This window comes from Lepisma saccharinum, chromosome 7, assembly GCF_977018435.1.
Source record: "Lepisma saccharinum chromosome 7, izLepSacc3.1, whole genome shotgun sequence".
Lineage (NCBI taxonomy): Eukaryota > Metazoa > Arthropoda > Insecta > Zygentoma > Lepismatidae > Lepisma > Lepisma saccharinum.
In genome coordinates, this window is record NC_139235.1 from 33,553,190 (window position 1) to 33,580,155 (window position 26,966).

At 36.3% G+C, this 26,966-nt stretch overlaps 1 protein-coding gene across 2 annotated transcripts in view; it reads left to right on the forward strand.

Moving 5' to 3' along the window:
* The first annotated feature begins 8,409 nt into the window (after positions 1-8,409).
* Positions 8,410-26,966, forward strand: part of lmgA (anaphase promoting complex subunit lemming A) — a 160,081-nt gene continuing 141,524 nt past the window's right edge. For both annotated transcript variants that reach the window (XM_083125153.1, XM_083125152.1), the window contains exons 1-2: positions 8,410-8,568; positions 21,204-21,323. In XM_083125153.1, the coding sequence (XP_082981279.1) occupies positions 8,550-8,568; positions 21,204-21,323 (139 nt within the window). In that variant the 5' untranslated portion in view covers positions 8,410-8,549. The remainder of the gene's footprint in view (positions 8,569-21,203; positions 21,324-26,966) is intronic.

Sequence of the window (26,966 nt, forward strand, 5' to 3'; positions counted from 1 at the left end):
AACACGGCGTAGAGGTTTGTTTGGAGAACGTTCTAACGCTGCACCAATATCATCGAGTTTTGCTTCGGTTAGAATCCGTCGTTTTTGCTTAGGTGTTTTAAAATTTAACGATACAGTTTCTCGTAATTTAAGGACAAGATGTCTAACCGTATCTCTGTGTGGAGTTGAAACGCATGGGAATTTCTGTACAAATTACCTACACACGTCTCGACACGAGTTTGTTTTCACGTAGGTACGTGTCATACATAAAAAAATCTTTGTTCTAACGTGAATCTTGCGGCTGGCATTCCAATCGTCTCACTGACACGTCACACATACACACTACAATAACACAAACAAGTAACTGCAAGTAACCAAGAATAACACTCTTGCGCACAGTACGAAATTAACACGCTCTTGGTTTACATTGCTCGCCACTATATTTACAACTCTGTCTTCATCTAGTCGCGAAGGAACAAAAAACTCGAGCTCGGAGATTTCGGATTGCAAGGAAGCTCACGAACACTATTGACTTTTAACGGTTTCTTCTACAGTGTAATCTTGATACAGTGTTGCACATTCAAAACCTCCAAACGATCCCCATCGGCACAAAACTCTTTCAAGGATATAAACTTAAGCAGGACGTTACTGGTCAAAACTATGATTAAAATGTTTTATTATCTGTGGCTCTTAACATCGTTTCTAAAGCGTATTTTTTTGTGTATATAAGAGCAGAACTTGGATGAATTACAGAAGAACTTTTGCGTGTTATAACACAGGTTAGTGATCGTTTTGCAATATTTATATAAATGTCTGCATATGTCTATAAAAATAAGCGGGCATTACAGGCCGCAAATGTCGGCATCTCCGTCAGCGCCGCCCGCCACGCTTCTCCCGATCTCTCGGCTGCAGATCGAAATGAACGCACGGTATATATATATATGACGACTAAAAGTGGTAAACGTTGTAAGTGCCAAAAACCAAAGTGTTGCGAAATCGCATCGTTCCGCACATCAGCCCGTAAGAACGTTCACACTAGTGACCTCTTTACACGCCCTTTGAACTACTTAGAGGGCTACCAGCCACTTTTAACGTTTACCACATTATAAAGCATTGCACATTTCACAGTTTAACGTGGAAAACGGTGTTTGAATTATTTTGGGACTTAACCTCAACAACCCGAATAAAACCTTGATAAGACGAATTTTTGTACAGTTTATGGGATGCCGATTGAGCTCAATAACTCGAAGGTAGACTACGGAAAACCTCTATGAGTCGAAGTTAAATTCTAATCACCTCTATAAATCGAAGTTTTAGTCCCACGGACCTCAATAAGTCGAAGTTAAATTCTAATCACCTCTATAAATCGAAGTTTTAGTCCCACGGACCTCAATAAGTCGAAGTGTAGTAAACTTTAGACCTCTATAACTCGAAGTCGGCGATTTTGTCCCTCCATAGGTAACCTTGGTAATTCGAAATCCTTGATACCTCGAATTCCCCCCCCCCCCTCAAGTTGGAGTTATCAAGGTTCCACTGTGTGTATATATAGGGCAGGCCACGTAAGGCAGGCCGGCCCTGGATCCGAATTTAATCCTTGTCTCAAAGTAACTTCGGCGGAACTAAATAACCCTCGATTATGCAACAAATGCTTATCGAGCATATTTTCAGTGTTTGATTTCAGTTCGGACCCCCTAAGTACATCCTTGAAACACGTGTATTTTCCCTCGATGTTGTCAACAGCAGGGTGAGAACCAGCGAGCGGCGTAACTCAAATTTACTGGAGAGAAAAAAATATGTATTCTTAGGAATATGTCTGATTGATTTATTTGCTTTATTATACTTCGCTTTTTGTGCCACTTTTGGGTAATTTGCGAAGATGGGGATGAGTGACGATATGATGAAATTGATGAATGGACACTCACAAACATCCATGCATAGGCCAGGATTCGAACTTGGGACCCCTGGCGTCGTAGCGCGATGTGCTAACCACTCCGCCACGGAGGCCGTCGAATATGTCTGATTCTTAAAAAGAGTCAGTATATTGGAGATACGTGACTAACTTGCTGCTAAGGATTAGGAGTGCAGGAGATACATCGATCTGACTAATAATACAGCTCTTCAGAGGAGGGATAACTGAAAATAGCATTTTTGGAGTTCTCATACGACGATAGAATACACTAACTCCTAGGCAGACTAAAGGTGTAAAACTTAGGCTCAAAAGCAGTATACGCATTTGAGAATGGTCCTAATTGTTATTAGAAATATTTGAAAAATGTTCAGCTGGGGAAAAATCAGTAAATACTTTAGTAGCATCGAAATATTATATAAATTACATATATGGTTCTCCCTACAAGTGTAAAAAATCAGCAACAAAGGGGGAATCCCCCCTCATCCCTATCATTATCATTATAATTGCTTCTGAAGACAGGCCCGTAGTCAGAATTTTATTTCGGGGGCTTCGTCTCTTATAAGCAGCCGCCATATAAAGGCAAAAAACTGGGGTGTAGAAGAAGAACTGAAGACGATTGTCTCAGTGCATTACAACTTATTACACAAGATATTTAATCCTGCTAAGGAAGTAAAATTAACTACCACTGTACATTATTTAAATTAGATATTTGCAGGATTTCGGGGGGACTTCAGCCCCCTGAACCCTCTCCCTGGCTACGTGCCTGACTCAAGACATTGATTACAAAATAGTACTCATACCACCCCATTCCTCTTTTGAAATTTCCCAATAGGTACCAAGAGCATTATTCATCTGACATTTTTCGTACAATTTGGTGGCAACACTGCCTAAGTTCGATAAACTCTTTGTGCGAGATGGTGAAAGAATTCCTTGCAACCAGGCTCGCCCCCTATTGTAAACAGATTTAACTTTCAAGCAGGTTTTAATTTTCCTGGATTAAACGCCTGATTATAATTATAGAAAACACGAAGTAAATAACACACCGACCTCTGTGGCGGAGTGGTTTGCGTAACGTCCTGCGAAGCCAGGGATCTAAGGTTCGAATCAGGTACGATATAAAGATACCACAACGTACACGCTATTTAAATTACAACAGAAGGTGTGTTGTCTCTCACGGGGTGTTTAGTGTTTCTTATGTGCGTGCTCCGATTAATCTATATCCATAAACACACGTAAAAAGTGTTTCAAACGCACAAGCACAAACACTGTGCGAATTAAGTTTTTGGTTCTTGAGGGGTGGGGGTGGCAACTCAATGGCGTATTTGTGCTTTCATCTCGGGAGGTGTTTTTTATGTGCAAATTTGTATATGTTACCAGTACAGTCAGTAAACTATTGCCTTGCGGTTCTCGTAATTTAAAACATTATTTCTAACCTAGGTCATCAAATATACCGGGTGGACAGAATTAAAGTTACCCAACTCGGAGCCCTCTGTAGCCTGTTTGAGGAATCGTAGAACTCTGGAATTTGGTGAATCCACTATGAAGGCCATGGGGAAGAGGATGGCGATAAAACAAATAGTTCAATTTCCACCACCAGGTTGAAATGTGGCGCTGTTCTTCCATGATGGGTTGTAATAATGACGTAAACTGCTCCAATTGGTTATGGATTTGCCTTTACCTTGCAATCTTGCAGTAAACGAGAGATTATTTTCTCTCAACTTCCAGCCGCTAACAAATGTCTTTCAGCTAAATCACTTAACGTGATTATTTGTACAACCCATCATGAAAGGACAGCGCCACATTTCAACCTGGTGGCGGAAAATTGAACTATTTTTTTCTTTATTGCCATCCTCTTTCCCATGGTCTGCGTAGTGGATTCACCAAATTTCAGAGTTCTACGATGCCTCAAACAGGCTACAGATAGGTCTGAGTTGGGTAACTTTAATTCTGGCCACCCGGTATAATGATAACATTTACACTCATTTAGACACATTTAGTATATTTACATTATAAGAAAACACAAACTCATACACGAAGAGATCTATCGAACTAGTAACACCGAATTTCTATTGCCAAGTTCAAATTAATGTCCCTTGTACCAGGTGGTTATAATTAAAGTGACGGTGTTCAGAGTGGTACAGCACGGGCTGTAATGAGAGTAGCAGTCTGAAACTTCGTAGATATGCTAATGAAGCAATGCGCTCGCGAATTATGCAAAAAAATAGTTCCAATTCTCGCCACCAGGGTAAAAAATGGCGCTGTAAGCAGTCAAAACTTGGTATAGTTACAGGAAAAACACTATAAATCGCAGAAAACAATACTCTTTGTAATAAAATATCGCTTCAATTTCACTATTCGAATTACATGAACATTACTAAAGGAAAAAGCAACAAACCTCACCAACCACAACCAGGGAGCTCACACAATGGTTAGGCAATGTCACCGACTTTGACGTCAGAGTTACGGAAAATTCCACGTTTTGACTGCTTACAGCGCCATTTTTTTACCCTGGTGGTGAGAATTGGAACTTTTTTTTTTTTTTGCATAATTCGCGAGCGCATTGCTTCATTAGCATATCTACGAAGTTTCAGACTGCTACTCTCATTACAGCCCGTGCTGTACCACTCTGAACACCGCCACTTTAATTATAACCATCTGGTACATACAAGTTTCTTGTGAACACTTCAATACATTTAAAACATCAGGATCATGCCAAGTGGAAAACAACTTGATGTCTCGGCTCGACGAGGTTGGTCAGTTCCAAATTGGTGCCCTTTTCTATTCCACAAGGCTCATACTTTTCGGTAGGGAAATCTCTGATGACTGGACACGAATGATTTGTCACTTGTGTTAGTTCCATAGGTAGGAAATAGTATACTGAATGATCCCAATTCTATTTTCGTTGAGGGCGATATACTCATCCCTGGCAGTGACAGGAATAAAAAGAATATTTATTTTGCCGGGGATATATATAATATATATACAAGGCGCGAAATCCTGGGGGGACGGGGGGATATCCCCCCACCAGCAATGTTGGCCTCAAAAATCCCCCCAACAAAACATTCCGGGGTGAAGTATTTTTGTTATAACGAACTAAAGATAAGTAATAACTTTTAATTTCAAATATACTTTATTTGCTAAGAATAATATCTAAAACAGACACAAATTAGTGTAGTTGTGACTATTGAATGCTTTCTCTGAGTCAAGAGATCATAACAAATCTACATCAATACGCACAATAAAAGTAAAACAAGAATACAAAACAATAATTACCATGAAATCTAATTGATTTATATTAACATAAAATCACAAACTAAAACAAAAACTTGCACATAATAAAACCACTTCAATAATTTCATAATTTATTAATCTTTAACCAGTTACTAAAGTGCTTTACACTATCTGATATGTAAAAGAGTAACAAATTAATTTCCTTTATGTAATTATTATTAATAATAATAATAATATATTTTTAATTGAATAATTTAAGTTTACTTTTAATAGCATTACAAATATGTATATCGTATAATTTACACATTATGTTTGTGGGGGAGGGGTTTGAAGATTAAGAACTTTTTCTCCGCACCAGTTTTCAATGATTTCGCACCCTGTATATATATGTATATAATTTGTGAGAGGGACATCCCCGTTATTCCCCTGTTAATTTGCACACTGCGTACAAGACAATAAATTTTTGCAGCTCTATAGAAATTCTTATATTGAAATATGATCCAGTACGTTTCTTGCAAAGTTTCCGAATATAAAAATGTTACTCTGAAAATTTGTATTATTATTATTTTTGTAAAAGACGGCAGAGAAACCTTGACTAATTGCCTATGAACAACGTAAATCCTCTATTATTTAAGCTTAGAACGTAGATTTTTTAAAAAAATTCTAATTTGGAAACCAAGAGGTGTATGTAGTAATATATAATGCTGTTTATGTTAATGCAAAACTATGGAGTTCTTTCCACGAAATTCTGCTCGTTGATGTAAATTTTGGATGCGAAATTCTAAATTTTAGGTTTTTCATTTTTCGCAGTATTAAAAGTTAATACCTATTATGTGACTTTTTGTTATTAATGTTCTTTCTTGCCTGTCATTTTTTAGCAGGTTTAGCGACAAATATTCGATATTTATTCATTTCCTAAATTACCAACGCCATGGGCGTAACTTGGGAATTAACTTTGGGGCAGGTACGAACTTGAGGCTTAACCTTTGGGGGGGGGGGGCAGAATCGAAAAGTTTTTCATCCCATAAAAATAGTGTCCAGGATTATTTGTTAAATAACTTACATTTGCGAAATCACAACTATCATTATTTATTACTTAGCTCTTCAGGTCTTAGGATGTTAACAAAAGTATTCTCAATTTTTAAATTTTAACAAACCTGAAAATTATGGGGGCAAATGCGACCCTTGCCCCCGTCAAGTTAGGCCTATGACCCACGCAATTTTAATCAAAATTTCACGGGTTTTGTCAGCCATTTTTAATCGCGATTTCTGTGACATTTATGTGTGATGTTCTTTTACGTGAATTTTCAGGTTCCTAGCAATATATAATTTGGATTGTCAGTGATGCCAAACCACAATATTGAAAAAAAAGATTAAATCACATCTAAATAGAGTTAAAAACTACACCGAAAGCTCAAAAATTTACCTTCGTGCTCAAACCAAGACTTTTCGATGCTCTGCTCTCTTGAGTAGTGATAACATGCTTCCAAACCAGGAATCAGACGTTCAAATATCCTGTAAGAGTACATCCATCCACCACGATTGGCCTTAAAATTCAGAAAAGAAACCTGTATAAAATAATAAGAACACAAGAGTGTCTACACGACTGAGTGAACAACTTGTTTGGAAGATCTTACATAAATAATAAATATAAGGTGTACCCCAAAAATGTATGCACACTTTAAAAGGAATGTTAAAATCAAGTATCCGTTACATTTTGAAGCACTGGCATTGGGAAGAGTTACTCTCAATGCAGCAGGGTGTGAAATCCCGGGGGGACAGGGGGGAATTTCTCCCACCAACGATCTTGTTCTGAAATTTTCCCATCACCAAATTTTTCCGGGGGGAGGAGAGTTTTTGTTCTAACAACAAACATAAACAATTAGTTTTGAAGTCAAATATTCTTTACTGGAATAATATCGAACACACACACAAGGAACTTACAACGAAGAGCCAGCCTCATCTCTAAGGACACTGAACCCAGAAATCCCCACAACACAGAAATTAGTCCGACTGATTTCTTCCCCATTTCTCATCGCCTTTCGTCAGCTACCGCAAAGTATATAAATATGTAAATAAGACACATAATAACATTTAGATGTGAATTTTATGTATGAAACTATTATCTTCTCAATGTCTCTTCAGTTTTGCCGCTAGTCACGCAAATCATTGTTCATTGCATTAGTAGAATATTAAAATCAATTTGCAACTACATGTTGAATGAAGGACAGTCTATATAATATATTGTATATTTTATAATGTAATTTAATTATTTAATAATAATTGACAAATATTTAATGGAAATTAAATTATATATAAGTGTGTGTGTGTGTGTCTGCGTCTGCTCCTTCCCTCCCCCCCCCCACCAATTTGCAGTGATTTCGCACCCTGCAATGCAGATGATTCGGAGAATGCAGTTTTGTGAGTGTACTTTGCAAAATGTGGAGAACAGCTGGATTGTACGACGAAGGGACACACAAGAATATTCTCCGTGTTCACTAGACCTCACGCCACTAGACTTTTTGTGTAAGGAATATATAGAAGATAATGTTTACGATACAAAACAGGCACGAGTCGACGAATTGAAGATAGCGATTGAATGAGAGTGCACAAAAATACCGAATGTGAAGATAGCGATTGAATGAGAGTGCACAAAAATACCGAATGAAATGGTGATTTATTGCGTTTCGAGTCAATTGCTTCGCGTTTCCAATAGTTCCCGAAACAGAGCGGTCATCAGTTTGAAAACAGGCGATAAAGGAAACTAACTATTCATGTCTATAGACTCTGTTAAATTCTGAAGCATTGACTTCAAAATCATTCATAGTACGTGTATACATTTTATTGGGACACCCTATATAGTGGTGTTAGGAGTCAGGCAACCATTTTATTCAGTGGCGTGCTCAAGGTGGATGGGACATAACCCCCTCCTTTGGCCCAGTATTCATAAAAAAAAGAACGCCAAGGACAGGATTATATGACAAAATGAGGGGTTACTACTAAAATAAGTTTACGTAATCCTCCCTTTCGAAAATCCTGGTCAGCCCACTGATTTTATTCTTGGTTCAACAATAGGCATCCTGAGATATGGATATATTTCTACACTTTCTTCCTGTTAACGTAACGGTAGACATAATCAGGATTGTAAAATTACGTACGTTAATGTGCGTGTGCGGTTATTGTACACTAAAAAGCGCTATGTTTTCCTCCCGGACGTTAAAAAGCCAGACCTGACAACAGTGTGATTTGCGGAAGCAATTTTCGTATCGTCATTGTTCGTTGTTCATCAGCATACCGAAAGGTGGCAGTGGTATCGTTCTCCCTTAATTTGAGTTCGTGAATCTTGAAGTTGTCAGTGTGTGAAAGAATTAAAAATAATATTTTGGATTATGTATCTGTTATATTTGGTTAACGGCATTGTAATTTTAGAATGAAAGTTACTATAAGAGGTAAGCGAAGTATAAAGCTGAATTGCAGTATCTTGTGTATTAGACAAATTATGGAAAGTCGCGTTAAAATGCATGGACACAAGAAATTGTCTGTGTTGGTAAATAAATGTCGAGCCGATTGATATATGCATGATTTAAGAAATTGTAATAAGTACGTATTCGGAACTATAAGGAATTTTGTTCGCAGAGCATTTTCAACACACTGCTTATGCTAAATCATTCATGAATGTAGAAATGCATTGACATTTATGTTGCAATTTGTTGACATTTCACCGGTGTAAGTTAATTGTGACTAAAATTCATTTAAAAAAGTTTGATAGGCAGAAGGTTTTACACTAGCCACGGACTTCACCTTAATAGTCTAGGTAAGAAATATGTCTCTTATGAAATACAGAAGGTAAGCAATAAAATATTATTTGCAAATATGTACAATGAAATAATACCAACTAACTGGTATGAACAGGGAAACTCTCTTGTAAACCTGACTCCATAAAAAAAACTGGGTAACAGTTTCATGCATCGGAGACACATTTCTTCAATTTTACACAAGAAACTACTTACGGAAATGAGTTTCTCCAAGGTTTATAACCTCCGTCGATATATATTCTTCCTAAAACTTCATCCTACAATGCAGCAGAACAATAAATAATCACTTTTCATGTAATAATATTGCGCATTTTGTGAAAATCGACAACATTATGCCGTTGTTTCCAAGATGTACCTGCAGATGGCTCTAGCGTCGGAAGTCACGCGATCTCGCTAGTGGAATCAGGGTTTCCAAACGCGCGATTTTTTTCGAGAAACGCGAGTATTTTTTTCTTCGAGAAACGCGCGGTTTTTTGTCGAGAAAGGAAAATGGTTTTTCGATGAATTTAGGGGTGAAATGGGTGCTAATGGAACCTAACCTAACAGGCCTAACCTAACCTCGTGTGAATGGTTCGTGGGGCTACCCGTGGATGGTTTTTGGGGCTAACGTCAATGGTTTGTGGGGCTACCCGTGGATGGTTTTTGGGGCTAACGTCAATGGTTTGTGGGGCTAACGTCAATGGTTTGTGGGGCTACCCGTGGATAGTTTTTGGGGCTTTTTTACAACTTTCATGCACAATAGAGTTGGAAACATTGATATTCGAAAACAAAAGAAGCGTTACAATTCGCAAAGCAAGCGATATCACACCGTGACATGCTTTCCGTAGCATTAAGGAAAATGGTTTATTTTAGCAGAAAAAGTGTTTGTTTTCGTGCAAAAAGCATATTGGCACCTTCCACTATGTTCCGCAATACATAATTGGTAAGTACAAACCACGAGAAAGATAAAATATCAGATTTAAATGTGTCTCCGATGCATGAAACTGTTAATAAAAAAACTGCTTCAGTGTGGAACCAGGTTAAACAATCAAATCTAACGAAACCACTTCAAGATAGCCTTTATACAGTAGTATGTTTGAATAGTAATAGTGGTAAAAAACAAACTTCACAGCCTGAAATTGCAACTAATTGAGTACTTTTTCATATTAATCTACAATCTATTAGAAATAAACTACCGGAATTGGAACTTTTTTTGAATGATTTTCCTTGTCATATTTTTTCCGTTAACCTTCTAGCGGGCGGGTTCATAATCGTGTCACCAGTGGGCACGTGACGCATTTTGTATCATTGATTATGACCAAGGATTTTTATAATATAAACGTAAATTTTTTGGGGTCTACATTTATTTATATCGGAGCGACTTTACAATACCGGGAATTTCTCCATTTTGTTTGAAATTCGGCATACTCACTAAATTAGGGCTCCTAATCATGAATCTGAAGTTAAAATTTGGCGCTCACGTGTCAAACTTGCAAAATAAGAGGGTCAGTCATCGCAACCGACAATGCACAATTGCTCATTATTTATCGCAAGTTTTTCCGTTTCGAATACTTAAAGAACGAAATATATATATTTCTGATATTACTACGACCCTAAAATTTAACTGTTTCCTAACCTAAACTAGCCTAACCTAACCACACGCCAATGGTTCGTGGGGCTAGCGCCAATGGTCTGTGGGGCTAGCCATAATTCAGGAATTTCTATACGTGAGCGCCAAATTTTAAGTGCAGATTCGTGATTAGGAGACCCAAATTAGTAAGTATCCGAAATTTCAAACAAATTGGAGAAATTCCCTGTATTGTTAAATTATACCTTTATATCATATCTGAGGTTAATATAAATGAAACATATTGAAATACAAGTTAGAATGCTGAAATTTTTTTTAAAAAATACGGTAAATTTCTCGTATCGGACAAACGGCTGAAATTTGCTAGTTCATTTAATTTGAATATTCGTACTTACGTATTCTGCATTGAGAAACATTGCTGAAGGTGGCATTTCGCTTATTTCACGGAAATAAGCTCTATTTGCAACATATCGAGTAAGTTTTCTTCGTTTCTTTTTGCCTTCAGTAACATGCAAAATGGCGGTCACAGTTTCACTACCGTACTCGGCATGCAGTGTTTCCATCCCACTGCACCCAAAAATACTTACGTAGCCCCACGAACCATTCACACATAGCCCCACGAACCATTTCCGGTAAGGTTAGGTTAGGTAGGGTCACGTATAGGTTACAATAGTTAAAAATTGATTTTGAAAAAAAAATATGCGTAGCCCCACACACCATTCTCGCATAGCCCCATGACGCATTGCTCCACACACCATTGACGCATAGCTCCACGAACCATTGACACATAACCCCACGAACCATCGACGCACAGCCCCACACACCATTTGCAGAATCGTACCTTCTTCAGTTACAAAAACACATGTTTGGAAACACTGACCAGGATTACGTCATCTCACACAGGCTACATAAACCTGGAAGTAAATGGAAAGAAGAGCTTTTGTGCATCGGTCACACATTTATATCGAAAAATAGGTGAATTACCAGCAAAATTCAATGAACGATGTGAGAAAACATTTCCCCGAAGTTCCACAAGTATAAAAAAACTGCATTCGGTAAGTAATTTCTCCTGTAAATTTGAAGAAATCCGTTTGTCCGATACGAGAAATTTACCCTTATTACATATTTATAGCGCACCACGCTTTTCATCAGCAGGCGCGTGTCGTACTTTTTACGACAGATATTTCTGCTGAAAACCTCAATGTTACAAGTATATGTAGAAACACTACATTCCAAGTTCAAGAAACCTCACTTGTTAAAAATATTCACAGTTTACCTGTTTAAATTTCACTACATGAAATGTTATAGTTGTTTGTGCTGTATTTTAGTCTGATGCAGAATCGTTGACACAGCACTGAGTACAGATAACCTTGGTTGTTGAATGGTTTTTGCAAGTATATGACTCACATGAATTGCATATCATGGATGCGGAAGATCTTCTTTTCTCTGCAGCTCATTGCTCCAAATGCTCTCTCATCAGAGAGACACCTAATTTTTTTAGAAACACTCTTCTTTGGAGTGTGACATCATTTTTTGTGAAAGAATAGAGTACCTGAGCATTTATTCCTGCAATGTTGATTAGAGTGTAAAAGATGACACAAGGCCCAACGCTTTGTAATTCTTGAAACGGAATATGAAGCACACAATTTGTCAACAACATCCACACCACTTTTTGTAGAATTATAATCATGTATCATTTCTGGTTTATTGTTTCACATTTCTGCAGTGTCATGTAGAGTGGATAATAATATAACTGCTTTGTTTTTATGAGTGACGTGTGAAAGTCACATTTTATCTTTTTGATAACTATAAATGGATGAACCAACAACTTGCTCCTTACTGGGCAAAAATTGAGGTGGGATTTCTTTCTTGTTTTTCTTGATAGTTCCAAGCAATGTTATTTTCTTTTCCAGTAAGTAGTCTGCGAGTGGAATACTTGTGTAGTAATTGTCCGTAGTAACATTATATTTCGAATTTTCAATTGGCTCAACCATCCGTTTCACCACATCAATCGCTGAATTTGAAACAGAATAAGGGCCACTTGGTTGCTTTCCACATACACTTCAATGTTTGAAGTATAGAATGTTTTTGCATCACATAAAGCATACATTTTTATCCCGTACTTGGCGGGCTTGCTGGGGATGTATTGAATCCACGAACAGCGTCCTCGGAACGGATGCAGCATTTCATCAATGGTTGTATACTCGCTCAAACTGTAGCAGGCTTTACAGTTGGCAGCAAATTGATCCAGCAAGCTGCGAATCGCAGCTACTTTGTCAATCCGGCGTCTGTCAGGTCTAGTAGACTTGTCATCAAAATGCAAGCTACGGCATAAGAACAGAAATCGTTTGTAGCTCATGCCGGCACAACACATTTCAATCCCTGTTCCATCAGTAGCCCATAATTCTAAAACGTTTGTGTGATTACCCTTTTTGATCCCAATTATGTATAACAGCCCAAAAAGTGCCATAATCTCACATCGAGTAGTATTTTTGCAGTCTCTGTCACGCTCATATTTAGTCACAAGCCTGTGATTATCAATATACATATTTGTGTATTTTACAATTTCATCTACCATATCAATGTGTATCAATTTCAAAAAAGCATCTACCTCACTTTCAATATCTTTAGCACATTGTTTCAAACCTGGCAGTATTTTCACAATATTCACGGCTTTAGTCTTTGAACTCAGTCCATGTGCTCTATGCCTCCATTTAGTGCATTTGTCCTTACCAACAAAAAAACTGTCATATTCAAAAACACTCATATTCAGTATCAGAAAGTTCTTGTTCCGATTCACTGTCATATTGATTGACTTCTATGTATTCGTCACTTAAGTCACTATCACTATTCAGTTCATGTGATCCCTCTTCATCACAAGAAACTTGAAGGATACGCTGAATTTCGCTCACGTCTACGTTTTGTCGACTCATTTTCAACAATGACCTGACGAGAAAATTACAGAACAGGAGCATTCATGCAGCGCAAGCTTTACGACACGGTGTTCTGATCTCAAATAAACAACAATTGAAAGAGTATAACATATGGATTAGAACAATGACTGCTAATATGCAACACAAAAGACCTCCTTGAAGAATACATAAAAAGCATAGGTCGCCGAATTCAAAGGAAACACAAGAAAATTACATTTGGCGTAAATTTTGCGCAGGCGCGCCCACTCGAAGGTTAAGGAACATTGGTTTGTTTAACAATGAAATAGATATGTACATTCCCTCAAATTACAAGTTAGCTAGTATTTTTTGTAGCAAGATCTGATCCATGGAGGTGTTGGTATTTATGTATTTTTTCTCACTGTATGCCATTGTTTCCATTATGTACCTGCAGATGGTGCAAGCATCAAAAGTCACGCAATCTCGCCAGTGTTTCCAAACGTGCCTTTTTCTTACGAGAATATTTTTTTCTTTTTAACTATGTTTACCTAATCCAACCCAGCCTAACCTAACCTTGCTGGAAATGGTCTGTGGGGCTATCGTGAATGTTTTTTGGGGCTATCGTGAATGGTTTTTGGGGCTATCGTGAATGGTTTGTGATGACATAATGAACACGAAAGTAGGTATTTTTTGGTGAAGAAGGTTGAAACACTGCATACCCACTCCAAATCGACAAAACACAAGCAGGACACGTGATGATCCATGACAAGTGCATGCCATATTGTCTGTTACCCAAGCGGAACAAGGAATACAAATAATGACTCGTAATATGAAAAGTTGACACTATTTTATGGAAAAAGACATAACTTCACCTTAAAGAATCTTCCGCAATGCAGAATAATTAAGTATCAATGCTAAAATTAACGATATAAACAAGTGAGAGGTGTTCGGGCGATATCGCATATTTACCATTTGGCTGAAGCATGGAACAGATTTATACATACAATTGTCAATATTTATAATGTGTCCAATAAAATATAGAACTATCAGCACTGGTAAGAAGAAAATGAGAACACATCTAACATGGTTCACTCCTAAATTAGCGAACCTTAGAGCTATTACGCTCAGACTACTTGATAATGCCAAAATGGTGATCATACTGCTAAATTGAACTAGAATGAGATTTAAAAAAAAAATAGAAAAGAAATGAATTTAGCTAAGCTAAAAGCTAATGAAGAGTACATAGCTAAGGCAAGTAATAAATGCAAAGCTGCCTGGTCAATAATCAAAAAGGAAATTAAGATAACGGACGGAACGAAGTTGCCAAGTATCACACCCAATGAGTTTAATAGTTTCTTTATAAACAATCAAGAACATTTAAACAAAATTCCTGTGAACTATGAAGACAATGTCAACAATGATCTTAATGGCTATCTTGGTAGGCAAAGTTTCCCACAATTTAATCATATAAATTTTAAGTGGATACAGATTAGCAAGGATGAAATTTTAATTATTGTGTCAAAAATGAAAAATTCCTATAGTGAATATTTTTTTGGTCTATCAACCTTTATTATAAAATATATAATTGACATAATAGCTCTTCCAATTACATATCTTATTAATTGGACATTAAATGATGGTATTTTTCCTGATAACCTAAAAATATCTATAACAGTCCCTATCCATAAAAAGGGTGATAGATATAACCCTGGTAACTACCAGCCTATATCCCTTGTTCCAGTGTTTTCTAAAATTATAGAGTAGGGGAGACCGGGGTAATTAGAACAGGAAACAGCCTGTAGAAGTTCCACTGTAAATTACTCAGAAAGTTACTGATGGATTTTTTAAAAATTTCTACCATTTAAAAGGACATCTTTTGCATATTTTTGAAAAAAATAATGACCATACCTGCATTGCAAATACTCGTCCAAAAAAAAAAAAAATTGTCATGACACCATAAAATTGTTCCAATTACCCCATTTGGGGTTAATGGAACATAAGTTAGAAATTTGAACTGAATAGCTTTAGATTGCTGTTGGGGTAATACGAACATCATATATAAATGTCCCATTTACCCTGCAAATTTGAACACAATAGCTCTACTTCTTCTGGAGTTATCAATGCTTGTTTAAATAAAATCCCAAGTTAACGTCTTTTTTTTCATAAAGTTCAATTTCCCAGCTGTGAAGCAAATATGTGTGAATGAAAATCAGTGTTCTATGATTTATTTGAAAGGTTACAGGCCATTCTACAATGTAGTAAAGAAAAAACTTCTAATAGTTACATGTACAATCTAGTATAGCCAAGCGAAATCAAGCAAATTACGCAATGTTCTAATAACCCATTTGCAGAAATTTTTGGGGTAATAAGAACTTTGCTTATAAAAACGAGGCAAATTGCCCATAGACAACCAAACTCACATGAAATGATGTTTTATTATAGGGGTGAAGAAAATTTTGAAAGGGTTCTTTCATTCGCATCCAGTATATGCAGAAGCAGAGAAACACCAAGCATGCGTCACATCATTTTTGCAGGTGTATAATAAAAGTCAAATAAAACTTACTTTTGTGTAGTTATTCCAATAACAAATTTTCTGCATGTAGGTTTAGTGTAGGTACATAGGTATGAAATGTTATTACACCAGTCTTTTCGTTTTAAATTATTCTACATTAACATGTTCCAATAACCCCATGTTCTAATTACCCCGGTCTCCCCTACTGTTTAAAAAAGCAATTGACCCCTTATTTTGAACAGAATTCACTTATTATTGTAGCCCACTTTGGATTCAGATCGGGGTTATCTACTATTAATGCGGTAGAGACAGTCGTAAACGAGAATTAATGGTTTCGAGTCTGGCTCATATAGATGTACTACTTTGATAGTTTTAAGTAAGGCCTTTGGTACAGATGCTCATGAAATCTTGTTTAAAAAACTACAGTATTATGGAATAAAGGGCATCCAACTATCTCTTCTTATGTTTTATCTCACTATTCGGTAACAGATAGTCAAATTTAATAATAAGAAATCTGATGAGCTAGACGTTTTGTCTGGTGTCCCCCAAGGATCAGTATTAGGTCCGTTTTTGTTCTTAGTTTATATGAATTACCTACCTAATTGCCTACCGTATAAAACAGCTATCTATGCTTATGACACTACTTTTATTACAATTGATCATAGTATTCTTAACCTTAGCATCAAAAATAAAGAAAACGTTAAATGCTTCCTCTTTATGGTTTAAAATGGTGTTAAATACGACAGAAACAGAAACTCACTTTTTCTACCTATATAACCTGCCATGCACCTTAAATAATCAGGATTATGTAAAATTGCTTGGCATATATTTAGATACAGAATTAAACTGGTCAGTTCATACCCAGGAACTATGTAAGAAACTTGTCCGTGTCTTATTGCGGAAATTAAAAAGGTCTGGAAGTGAGGAAATGATGATTTCTGTGTACTATGCTGTTTTCCATTCACACTTACTGTATGGTAATTTACTATGGGGAAATTCTGCAGGTGAAAAGGAAGTCTTGAAATGGCAAAAGAAGGCTATATGTTGTGTTAAAGGAGTACATGATATGGAGTCATGTAGGGAAATCTTTACAGAATACCGTATTATGACAGTGTCCTCTATAAATATGTATCATAGTTTAATGTACACAAAGGAAAACCTCCCCAGTTTTAGGTCGTGATCTAACGTACATGACTATAATACAAGGCACAATCTGAATATAGAAATGCCGTACGCTAGATTATGCAAGACTCAGCAAAATTTTAAACACAATTCGCTACCAGCTTCTATACGAAATTTGGAAAACAAGCAGTTTGCCAAACACAGTAATAATATATTAGTACGATATTGTATATATAGTGTCACAGGATTTGAAGAACACTTCCATCAGGGCCTGAAAAATGTAAATGTATACTGATGATGCAGCTGTGAAATGGGTTTTTGTACATGGCTTGTATTGCAATCAAATATACAGTATTATTTTTCAATTGTATTGTTGAATGTGTAATATTTTAATATGTATTTTTAATTTTCTTTTATTTTCTAATTTTTTGTATTAACATTTATATACTTATTATGACGAAGTCTATTGCAATCATGTTGTCTAATGACAATAAACATGTAGTTTAATTTGCAAATTGTATTGTTGAATGTGTAATATTTTAATATGCATTTTTAATTTTCTTTTCTTTTGTAATTTTTATATCAACATTTATATACTTATTATGATGAAGTCTATTGCAATCATCTTGTCTAATGACCAATAAAGTATTCTATTCTATGATTTTGTGTTGTAGCGAGTTTTTAAATGCAATCATTCACAGCTACGAATCATCAGCATCGATACTTACTCATCTAATTGGTTGTATTTCTGCATTTTCCTCTGGTGTATGTGTACAACGCTACTTAACACATAAAATATTTACGTTGTGAAGGTTTTGTGCAACATTTATACACCAGAATGACTTTCCCATGATTTATGTAATGTCACATTTCACCCAAATCTTACAAGCACATACCTCATTGTCATATATGTATAAAAATTATTGGAGGGATGGTGAAGCTGGCTTTCGAGCTATTTTCACCAGATTTTAAACTGCATGATCTACAACCTGGTGTGCTACACGGATGTGTGTATTCTTTAGTTGTTAATTTGTATGAAACTTCCGTCGGTGTGCATTTATTTTCGTTTAGGAGACTAGTACTTTTTTACTGCATGCCGATGAGTTGGAAAAATACCGCAAGGTGTTCTGATATGGACTGATGCTGCTAATATGTCACATGACATATGTATGAAGGGGTATTATGTTCCTAAATGCTGTTTTCGTTGTTAGGTTAGGCATTTCAGGTTAAGTGCTATTAGCATTAAAATTACTTCTGTAAATACTTCCCAACACCTGATCATGTAATTTCTGGTCTTCAGCACTTTCCGCTATTCTCACTTCCAGGTGAGAGTAGTAGTCGTACCCATTTTTAATTTAAAATAACTTCTTAGCAGTAAGTTCAGCAAAACTGCCAATGAATATAATAAAATAAGATAAAAGACAATCTTATGGTATGATTCATGTAATTTCTTTTGCCACATGCTTTTCTCACCACCTGGTGGAAAGTCACGGCAAAAAAATATATAGCACATACAAATGCCCATAAATGAGTTTCAATGTACGCCACAGGCAAATAGCTTGGGAAAGTTGTTGTCCACCTACATATATGTGAGCCGTGTCATGTGGTATTTACTGTGATTGACATCACAAAATATGGCTGTTCACGTAAAGCTAATTGTAGGTTGCAGCATGATAGTTGTGTCTTGTGTTTATGATAGGCAACTGTTGAGCCATTTAAATAAATGGGAAATTGGATGCTGGAGGTGGTGTTATTATATTGAATTACACGTTTAATTTAATTTTTACTTCAGAAATTAGCCTATGTTGGAAAATAACTAGGATTTTATAAATGACAATGGTCAATAACAAGGAAAATATTAGAACTTTGAAAAATTCTTATTGTTTGCATTGTATTTCTTCATGTCACTTATAATCTTCACAGTTTAAATGCTTTTTTGTTGTTGAGTTAGTATGCTGAAGAATACTATGTAATAATACAGTATGGCTAGTTGTTTTCATGTTGTTAATAATTGACTATTTTTTTTTACAGGATATGCATTTTTTTGATGTGGTTAACAAGAATGATGATAGTGGAATTAAAAAGTCAGAACAGACCCCTATGCTTTCTCTCTTCGGGTTAATGACTTACTTTGATAAGTTAACTCAGAAAGTTGCAATAGAGTATCATCATTTCAAGTGTTCATCTAGAATGAGTATGATACTTCTTAAAAATACATCCTGAGATTCAAATCTATTCTTTTTGTGGCCCGGTCGCGGTGGCTCAGTCGGTAATGCGTCTGACTGCCATGCTAAAGGTCCCGGGTTTGATCCGTGGCCGGTTCAAATCCGGGAACTTTTCTAACTTTGGAAGCGGCCCCGGTGCCCTCCCAGCGTCGAATAGCATGGGTACCTGGGGGAAACCCTGGGGGGTAAAGGCGTTCAGGGGCATGATGCTGATAACATCACCCCCACTCACGAACGGATCAAAAAAGTGTGGGGCGTTACCTCCACACCCCCTATACGCCTTCATGGCATGGTGGTAAGCACAGGGAGCACTTTTTTTTTGTTCTGATTGTATTATTCTGATGATACTATAATGATACATTCATTCTACATGAATCACATTTCATATGTGTCTCTTACTGAATAGGTTTTCTGAGTACGTACTCACTGCATTTTTTCCATCTCACTTGTGTATTCTTATGTGAGTAAGTTAGGCAGGTTAGAGTCGGGTTTCTTAGCTTTATAATTACATTCCTATGTGCTTGCGGTGTTACCATTTTTATACATTTTAAGTAGGTTAGGATTTTTAAGTTATAGTGTCTTAGTTTTTCACACTTTTACCATCGTCTTGTAGTATATACAGCACTTTCCTTGTGAAAGAACATGCCAGGCAGAGCAACTTAAAACCAGTCACTTGCACAAAATGCTTTTAGTGACATACTTCCTCATAAATTAATACTTTCAGCCAAGGACATAGCTGGAACTCCTTTTCTTAAGGTGCAGAGACCAGAAACCAGTATGTTGGAAAGTTGTAAGGAGGGGGATTTAATGATCCCAATTGTAGTTGACAACTACAAAACTCCAGAAATTAGGAGATACTACACGTTGTTGCACATCCTTAGGAGACTGCAATAACATATGAAATAACAATCTTTAATGCAACTGTCACTATCTTCAAGTATATAAGTTGTGCTTACTGTGTTCATAAAATATAGCTTTTGGTACAAAATTTGTGATTTTTGTGGTGCTTTCACAGAATGTGTGTAAAATGTGGCATAATTTGCAAGGAACCCTACAGATCACGTAAAATACTGAATTTGCCATATTTTGTGGCCCAGTAAACATAAAAAATAGAAAAAATATGTTTAGCATGTAATTGTCTCCACTTATGATCAATTTCAGACGTTTATCAACATTTTTGTTGTTAAAGCAAGATTGAAAATTAAGGTATCTATGAATAAGTCATATAATACAACATTTGCATGTGGTTTCGGTTCAATTTCCTCATATTTACATGAAAACAAGATAAGTGTCATTTTTTTTTCTTCAGCACCTCAAAATCTATAAATTCTGCTACTTTTATGTAGAAATTTCATTGTAGAACATTGCAATAAGTATCAAATCTTGAATAAAACAAACACTTGCCTGAAAGTTTGTTGTCAAAAGAAAAAGCTTTTCCTATATGCAAAGCCACACATCTCCCGGAAACGAGCAAAAACTACAAACATTACCTTTGGAAGTTCTTCCACATCTCTTCAACAATCTCTTGAGCACCTTCAGCTTTCATGCTTGACCCCTTCAAGGTATATTTGGGTGATGGGCACTTTCAGACAAAGGGTGGGTTTAAAACATGTCTTACAAGGGTCAGATGCTAGGACAAATCCATCTTATTATGCCAGTATTCATGGATTTGTAACTTGATGGCAAAAATGATGTGAAAAATATATGTTCTCTATTCTTCCCAATTGACTCTTAACCTGTCTGAAAATTAAATTTTGGTTTTCACATAAATGACCAGCGTATGGTAATGTTTTATCTTCTTTTATTCATTGTGATTGAAAAAAAAACATTTAGTCTTCAAAATTTCGCGTACGTGTCTGTTTTATTCAAGTTTTGTTATGTTGACAATGCATATTTATGTAGTTGTGTATACATATTTTTGATTTTGTATTAGTCATGAACTTCTTTTGTAGGTTGGACTGGGGTTGCTACATGGCGTTGGGTGGCGAATGATGATAACTGTGGGATCTGTCGAATGGCCTTTGATGGGTGCTGTCCAGATTGCAAGTTGCCAGGAGATGATTGTCCATTAGGTATTGGTTCATTTCAGTATTTGTGTAGTTGTTATGCTCTTGGGTAAATTGTGATGTGCACATGCTAAAACATATACTACCCATAAAAAGGTCCTTTACTTTCGTATTTAAGATAACATGGGTAAGTTTCAATTGTCTAAGGTTGTCATGGTAATTTATTTGCTATACATGTATTCAAGTTATGCATAATTTTAATCTTTGCAGATGATTCTTAACTCTATTTGGGATTTATCATTAGATAGTGCTTGATACGCAGCTCTGGTACTGTTCCAAAAATGTATGTTTGTATAATACAGTGTCTCTGGCTTAAAAATATAGCATGTTCCGTTCAAACCTCCCACATTTCAATTCATCATTGCTAAAGGGTTGTATGGAATGCAAGTGGTACTAGATGAAAGAGAAACTCAAAGAATTTTATTGCATGACCTCGGAAGTTCACCGTTCTCCCACTATGCAGCGCCACAATCGCATAAAGCACAATGGCGACTCTGCAGCAACGCGAACAATCTGTATTCTGGAATGTAGAGACCAAATCATTCATTACAGAGCAAAGAAATTACCGGAGAGAATATGGAGGTGAAACACCTGATGAAAACCATTAAGGCATGGTGTGCGAAATTTGAACTTTGAACTGCTTGGATGCTTGGTAAAGTGATTTACGCAGGCTTTTCTGAAATCCAGCTCTGATTTCTTCCACCTTCTCCTCCGAAACACGTCTACGAGAACCTCCGGATTGTTTATTAACACTTCCAGTTGCCAAAAACTTCGCACACCATGCCTTAATGGGTTTTCCCATCAGGTGCTTCACCTCCATATTCTCTCCGGTAATTTCTTTGCACTGTAATGAATGATTTGGTCTCTGCATACCAGAATACAGATTGTGCACGCTGCTGTGGAGTTGCCATTGTGCGTTATGTGATTGTGGCGCTGCATAGTGAGAGAACGGTGAACTTCGAAGTCATGGAATAAAATTCTTTGAGTTTCTCTTTCGTCTAGTACCACTCGCATTCCATTTTGTTTCATAACCTTTTAGCTATGATGAATTGAAATGTGGGAGGTTTGAATGGAACACATTGTATAATAAAAGAAGAAAATTAATACTCCCTCTGTCCCATAATTATTGTCCGGTATGCCAAAATGGTAACTTTTTATTTAGGTTCTTTTGGATACTTTTAGGCCAATTTGTACTGATCCTTGAGTAATAACATTGTAAGACACATTCCCGTGTTTCATTTTCTTCTTCTGTATACACCAATGTCACAGTTTGAATATCGGACACTTATTATAGGACAACAAACAAAAGTGTACCGGACAATAATTATAGGACAGAGGGAGTAACTTGTAAGTTTATTAAGATATTTCTGTACAGTTTCCTTCTACTTATAGAGTTACTCAAAAAGTTTTTTTACATACCTAATTTATCTCGATATGTACACCATTAGTAGCACAACAGATGTCCAAACTATATTCAAGCTCTGCGCATGTGTTGTACAGCATTACTGGCGTCACATTCCAGATGCGACATCGCAGATCAGGAAGATTACAAACTTGTATTTGGTACACTGAAGACTAATACAGATATTACTTCGCTTGTTTTTTTCTGTTGTGTTTTGTAAAGTCTCAAGTGTACTAAACACGAGATCATGACCTTCCTGATCTACAACGTTTTTTTTGTGCTGCAATCCGGAATATGGCGACAGTAATGCTGTGCAACACATGCACAGAGCTTGAATATAGGTTGGACATCTGTCATGCTACTAATGGTGTACATATCGAGGTGAATTAGTTCTGTAAAAAAACTTTTTGAGTTATTCTATAGGTAGAAGATAACTGTACAGAAATATCTTAATAAACTTACAAGTTATTATTTTTTTTATTATTATACTTTTAAGCCAGACAACACTGTACTGTTGAGGTATCTTGGATAATTTTATTGCTGTTGTAGATACACTACACAATAGGAGGTGGCGAAACACCTTCCTGGTAAATGCATAGTTATTTAAATGTCTTTTTAGTATTGTGGCAATTTTTATCTCTATTTCTCAGAAAGCTGTTCAAATTTTTGTAAGGGAAGAATATACCAGCGAACATTTTGGTTTCATTTTCAAACCTGGAATTCTGGTATTGTCTCAGGGAGCAGGGCCCAAGTTCATTTTTAGTTTGTAATATTTTTTTGTAATTAAACATGTGTGTCCTTTGTGAACATGCCCATTAATGAAGGCAACAAGGTATAATTCATTCCTCTACCACCATTAGTTTCTGGGATAAATAAATTTTGAAACATACATTGCATACAAGCAGGTGATTTTAAATAAATAATTTATAGAATAATGTACATAAGGATTTTGTAGATATCAGAATCACTTTTGGTGAAAGTACATTAATCTCGTAATCATTTAATAGTGTTTATTAGGCTCTAAGAAAAGGAAAATAAAGGAAATAAAATATATGTACTGATGGTTTGAAGCTCATACAAAAGGAAATATAACCACAGGATTTCTCTTGATTTAAAATTCAATAGTTTTATGGGCTAAAGTAGCAAACATTTTGTATTGAAAAATATACAAAATACTAATCATGTTAAGCCATAAATAGTGTAAATATCATTAAACAGTAAATAAACATGGCAGCTGATATTTTTCGAACTATCATTAAAAAAAATTCCAATATTCAGGTACAAAGACTATAAAAATATTTAAGTTAATATTTTAAGTTACAATTATAGTTTACATCCAGAATGTTTTAGTTTCACTGGAAGAAAAGTTACTGAAATTATTATAAGTTTCATTAACAAACATTTCCATAGTAGTTACAGGATCAGAAACAGAAAAATGTATGTTTACATATATTTTTATTTGTTTTAATCAAACTGTTCAAATATTTTACAGGGACATTTACTAGAAATGCCTTTCTATAAAAAAAAGACATATACCTCTATGTGCGTGGTGGCAAAAACCATTCAAGCAATTTTAAGCATGTTTTTTTTAAAAAAAAATCAACAAAAATGATTTTTTAAAATAAAAATCATGATTTTTATCTACCCTGCATACAAGGCATGTTTATCTACAAGAGAAAAATGTTAACAGGAGGTAAAAATGACGAGCCTTTGTAATTTCAGTATATATGCTGAATATATTTATTCTAGTTACTGCAACATACATGCTGTGAACATAAACTCATAGCACTATCAAACATTATTCTACCATTATTAGTTTCCCGGTTGCTAAATTTTATTAAATAATAATAATAATCCGTTGCGCAACAGCCCATGAAGGGCCTAGGCATACCTACCGACTGCCGATCTCCCTCCCACGCTTTCCTTCGTCACCTCTAAGCGTGGAGATCTTCAACCAGTATTGGAATAGTCGGGGGGGTCAGCCCGACGTATCCCCAGTAGTAGGTCTTCTCGACCGGATTACGCTCACTCACTTGGAGCTCCCCAATTTCCTCACGATGGTGGGTTGCCACCGGCCCTATACGCAGGCCGAATAAATTCCGACCAGAGCCGGATTCGAACCTATGCCGTCCCGCAGCGAACGATCTCAAAACGAGTGAACGCCTTAACCCACTCGACTACGGAGGAGGACAAATTTTATTTAGAAAAGGTAATTAAATTCCTGTTATAAATATAAATAGTGAATTAAAATTATGAAGAGGATGATTTAGCACTCCTGTCTCTTTTTGAGGTAGGTTATAAATTAAAAGATTATTGAACATGCTTGCTGCTGTTATATATTTCTATAATTGAGAAACTTATTTTTAATCTTTTGCAGATTGTTGTGAAACTATCATAATGAAAATGATGCAGGGTGTTCACAAATAAGTCCCATGTTTATAAATAGACATCATGTCACAGTAATATGTTGTATTATACAAACATGAAATTGGTGTCCTCAGACAAAGTAACTCAAACATTTGTGTATTGAACTTACAGACGCTTAACTGTCCATTAGTCACACCTGAAGAAGTAACAAGATAGGTCATGCTGTGAGATACTAGTACAGTTGTAACTAATATATTCATGATTACTTTTTAATTTTCAACTTATTTTATTTTAGTACTACGAATAATGATTTTTAAGCAGCTAAAAAAAGGATTGTTGTAGCACATCATATGCTATTTATTGTCACCTTACAACAAATTTATTTGTGTGTGACACTCTCTGTAATAACAATCATATATTTATGTTCTTTATTATGGCCCGAAAAGCATTACTAGTATGAGAAAACTTGTCATCATAGCAGTCATTATCACATTCCAGTTCAGTCTGCGAATTACCTTCTCTTACCTCTGCATTATCACAATCACCAACAATCCCGTATCACTGATGATATTTAATTGCAGTCACCATCACTGCTGGAGAGCACATTTTCCTGGATCCTAACGGTGAATTCTACAAGCAGACTGTGCTACCATTAACCAGAACTCGATCTGTCTCACAGATACAAACAGCCTACTAAGACCAGACACGAAGGGATGCTAGTTGGAGACTGTGTTCATCTGTATTCAAAGAGGGAAGCAGCTATTGGGAAGCTTAGAACTGCATGCCTAATCGTTTCCAAGAAAATGAAGAATTTTATGTGCGACCGATGGAGGGTTAATGTATGCTCCTTATGTCGCATGGCAGGCATCAAGGCAGTATTCCCACTTGCTCTGCATGTGTTTAGCAGCATATTCACCAATATGTGAACTGAAAGGCTGAAGTCTTCGGTGGATGTGTAAGATCATAAAGATTTCGTACCTCTAACTCTTGTTAGTTCTGCATATTGACATCTTAACAAATATCTCCTGTATTAACAGACTGTTACCTTTTCTTTGAGTACCACTTCACCAGAAACTCCGTAGAGCTTTAAAAGTCTTGGTCACAACTTTTACTTTTTTTTTATTACATATTTATTTTTTAGTGCCACTTTTGGCTTATCACGATGATGAGATGTATTCATGTTGGGGGGATTAAAAAATGCAGTTGATAATAAGAAGATGTGAATTAGTTACTAAAGTTATATCCGCGAAACTTTCTTGTAAATGTTCTATTAATTTCGGCCTTAGCGGTGTCGCCTTGTATTCAAGGGGTCCCAGGTTTGATACTAGGTGGAAACACATAGTGGTTCGGATTCCACTTTAAACTGTAGGTCCAGTCCCGATTAGCCTTACTGTGCATAAAGTGGACTTAAAACGCCAAATCAATCAATTCTATTAATTTCGGTGGCCTCTGCCACCATCCAATTGGGGAACTCGTTGCTTCACCGTTGGGTTGACTTCCGGTTCCTATAGTTTCCTTGCTTACTGCTAGGAGTGCTGGTGTAGCCAGTTCGTCTGCTGCGTGTGATAGGTTTAAGTTGTTGCAATAGTGGGAGCCAAACATGATGTGCCTGACCACTGTCGATATTCAGTGGAAAGTGCATAATTGTGTGCGTCTCTTTGATTTTGGTGTCAGTGTGTGTGCCTGACTGCACACAGTTGATGAGGAGACATGCAAGTAATGTCAATATACAATATGAATACAATCCTGCCCATGCCCAAGTCTGGATTAGAACCTGGAAACTTCAGTGGTGATCTTGAAAGTTGGCCACTTAACAGTCTCTGCCACCGAACTACCTTGCACCAGCTACATTGCTATGTGACTACCACCATTTTGCTACA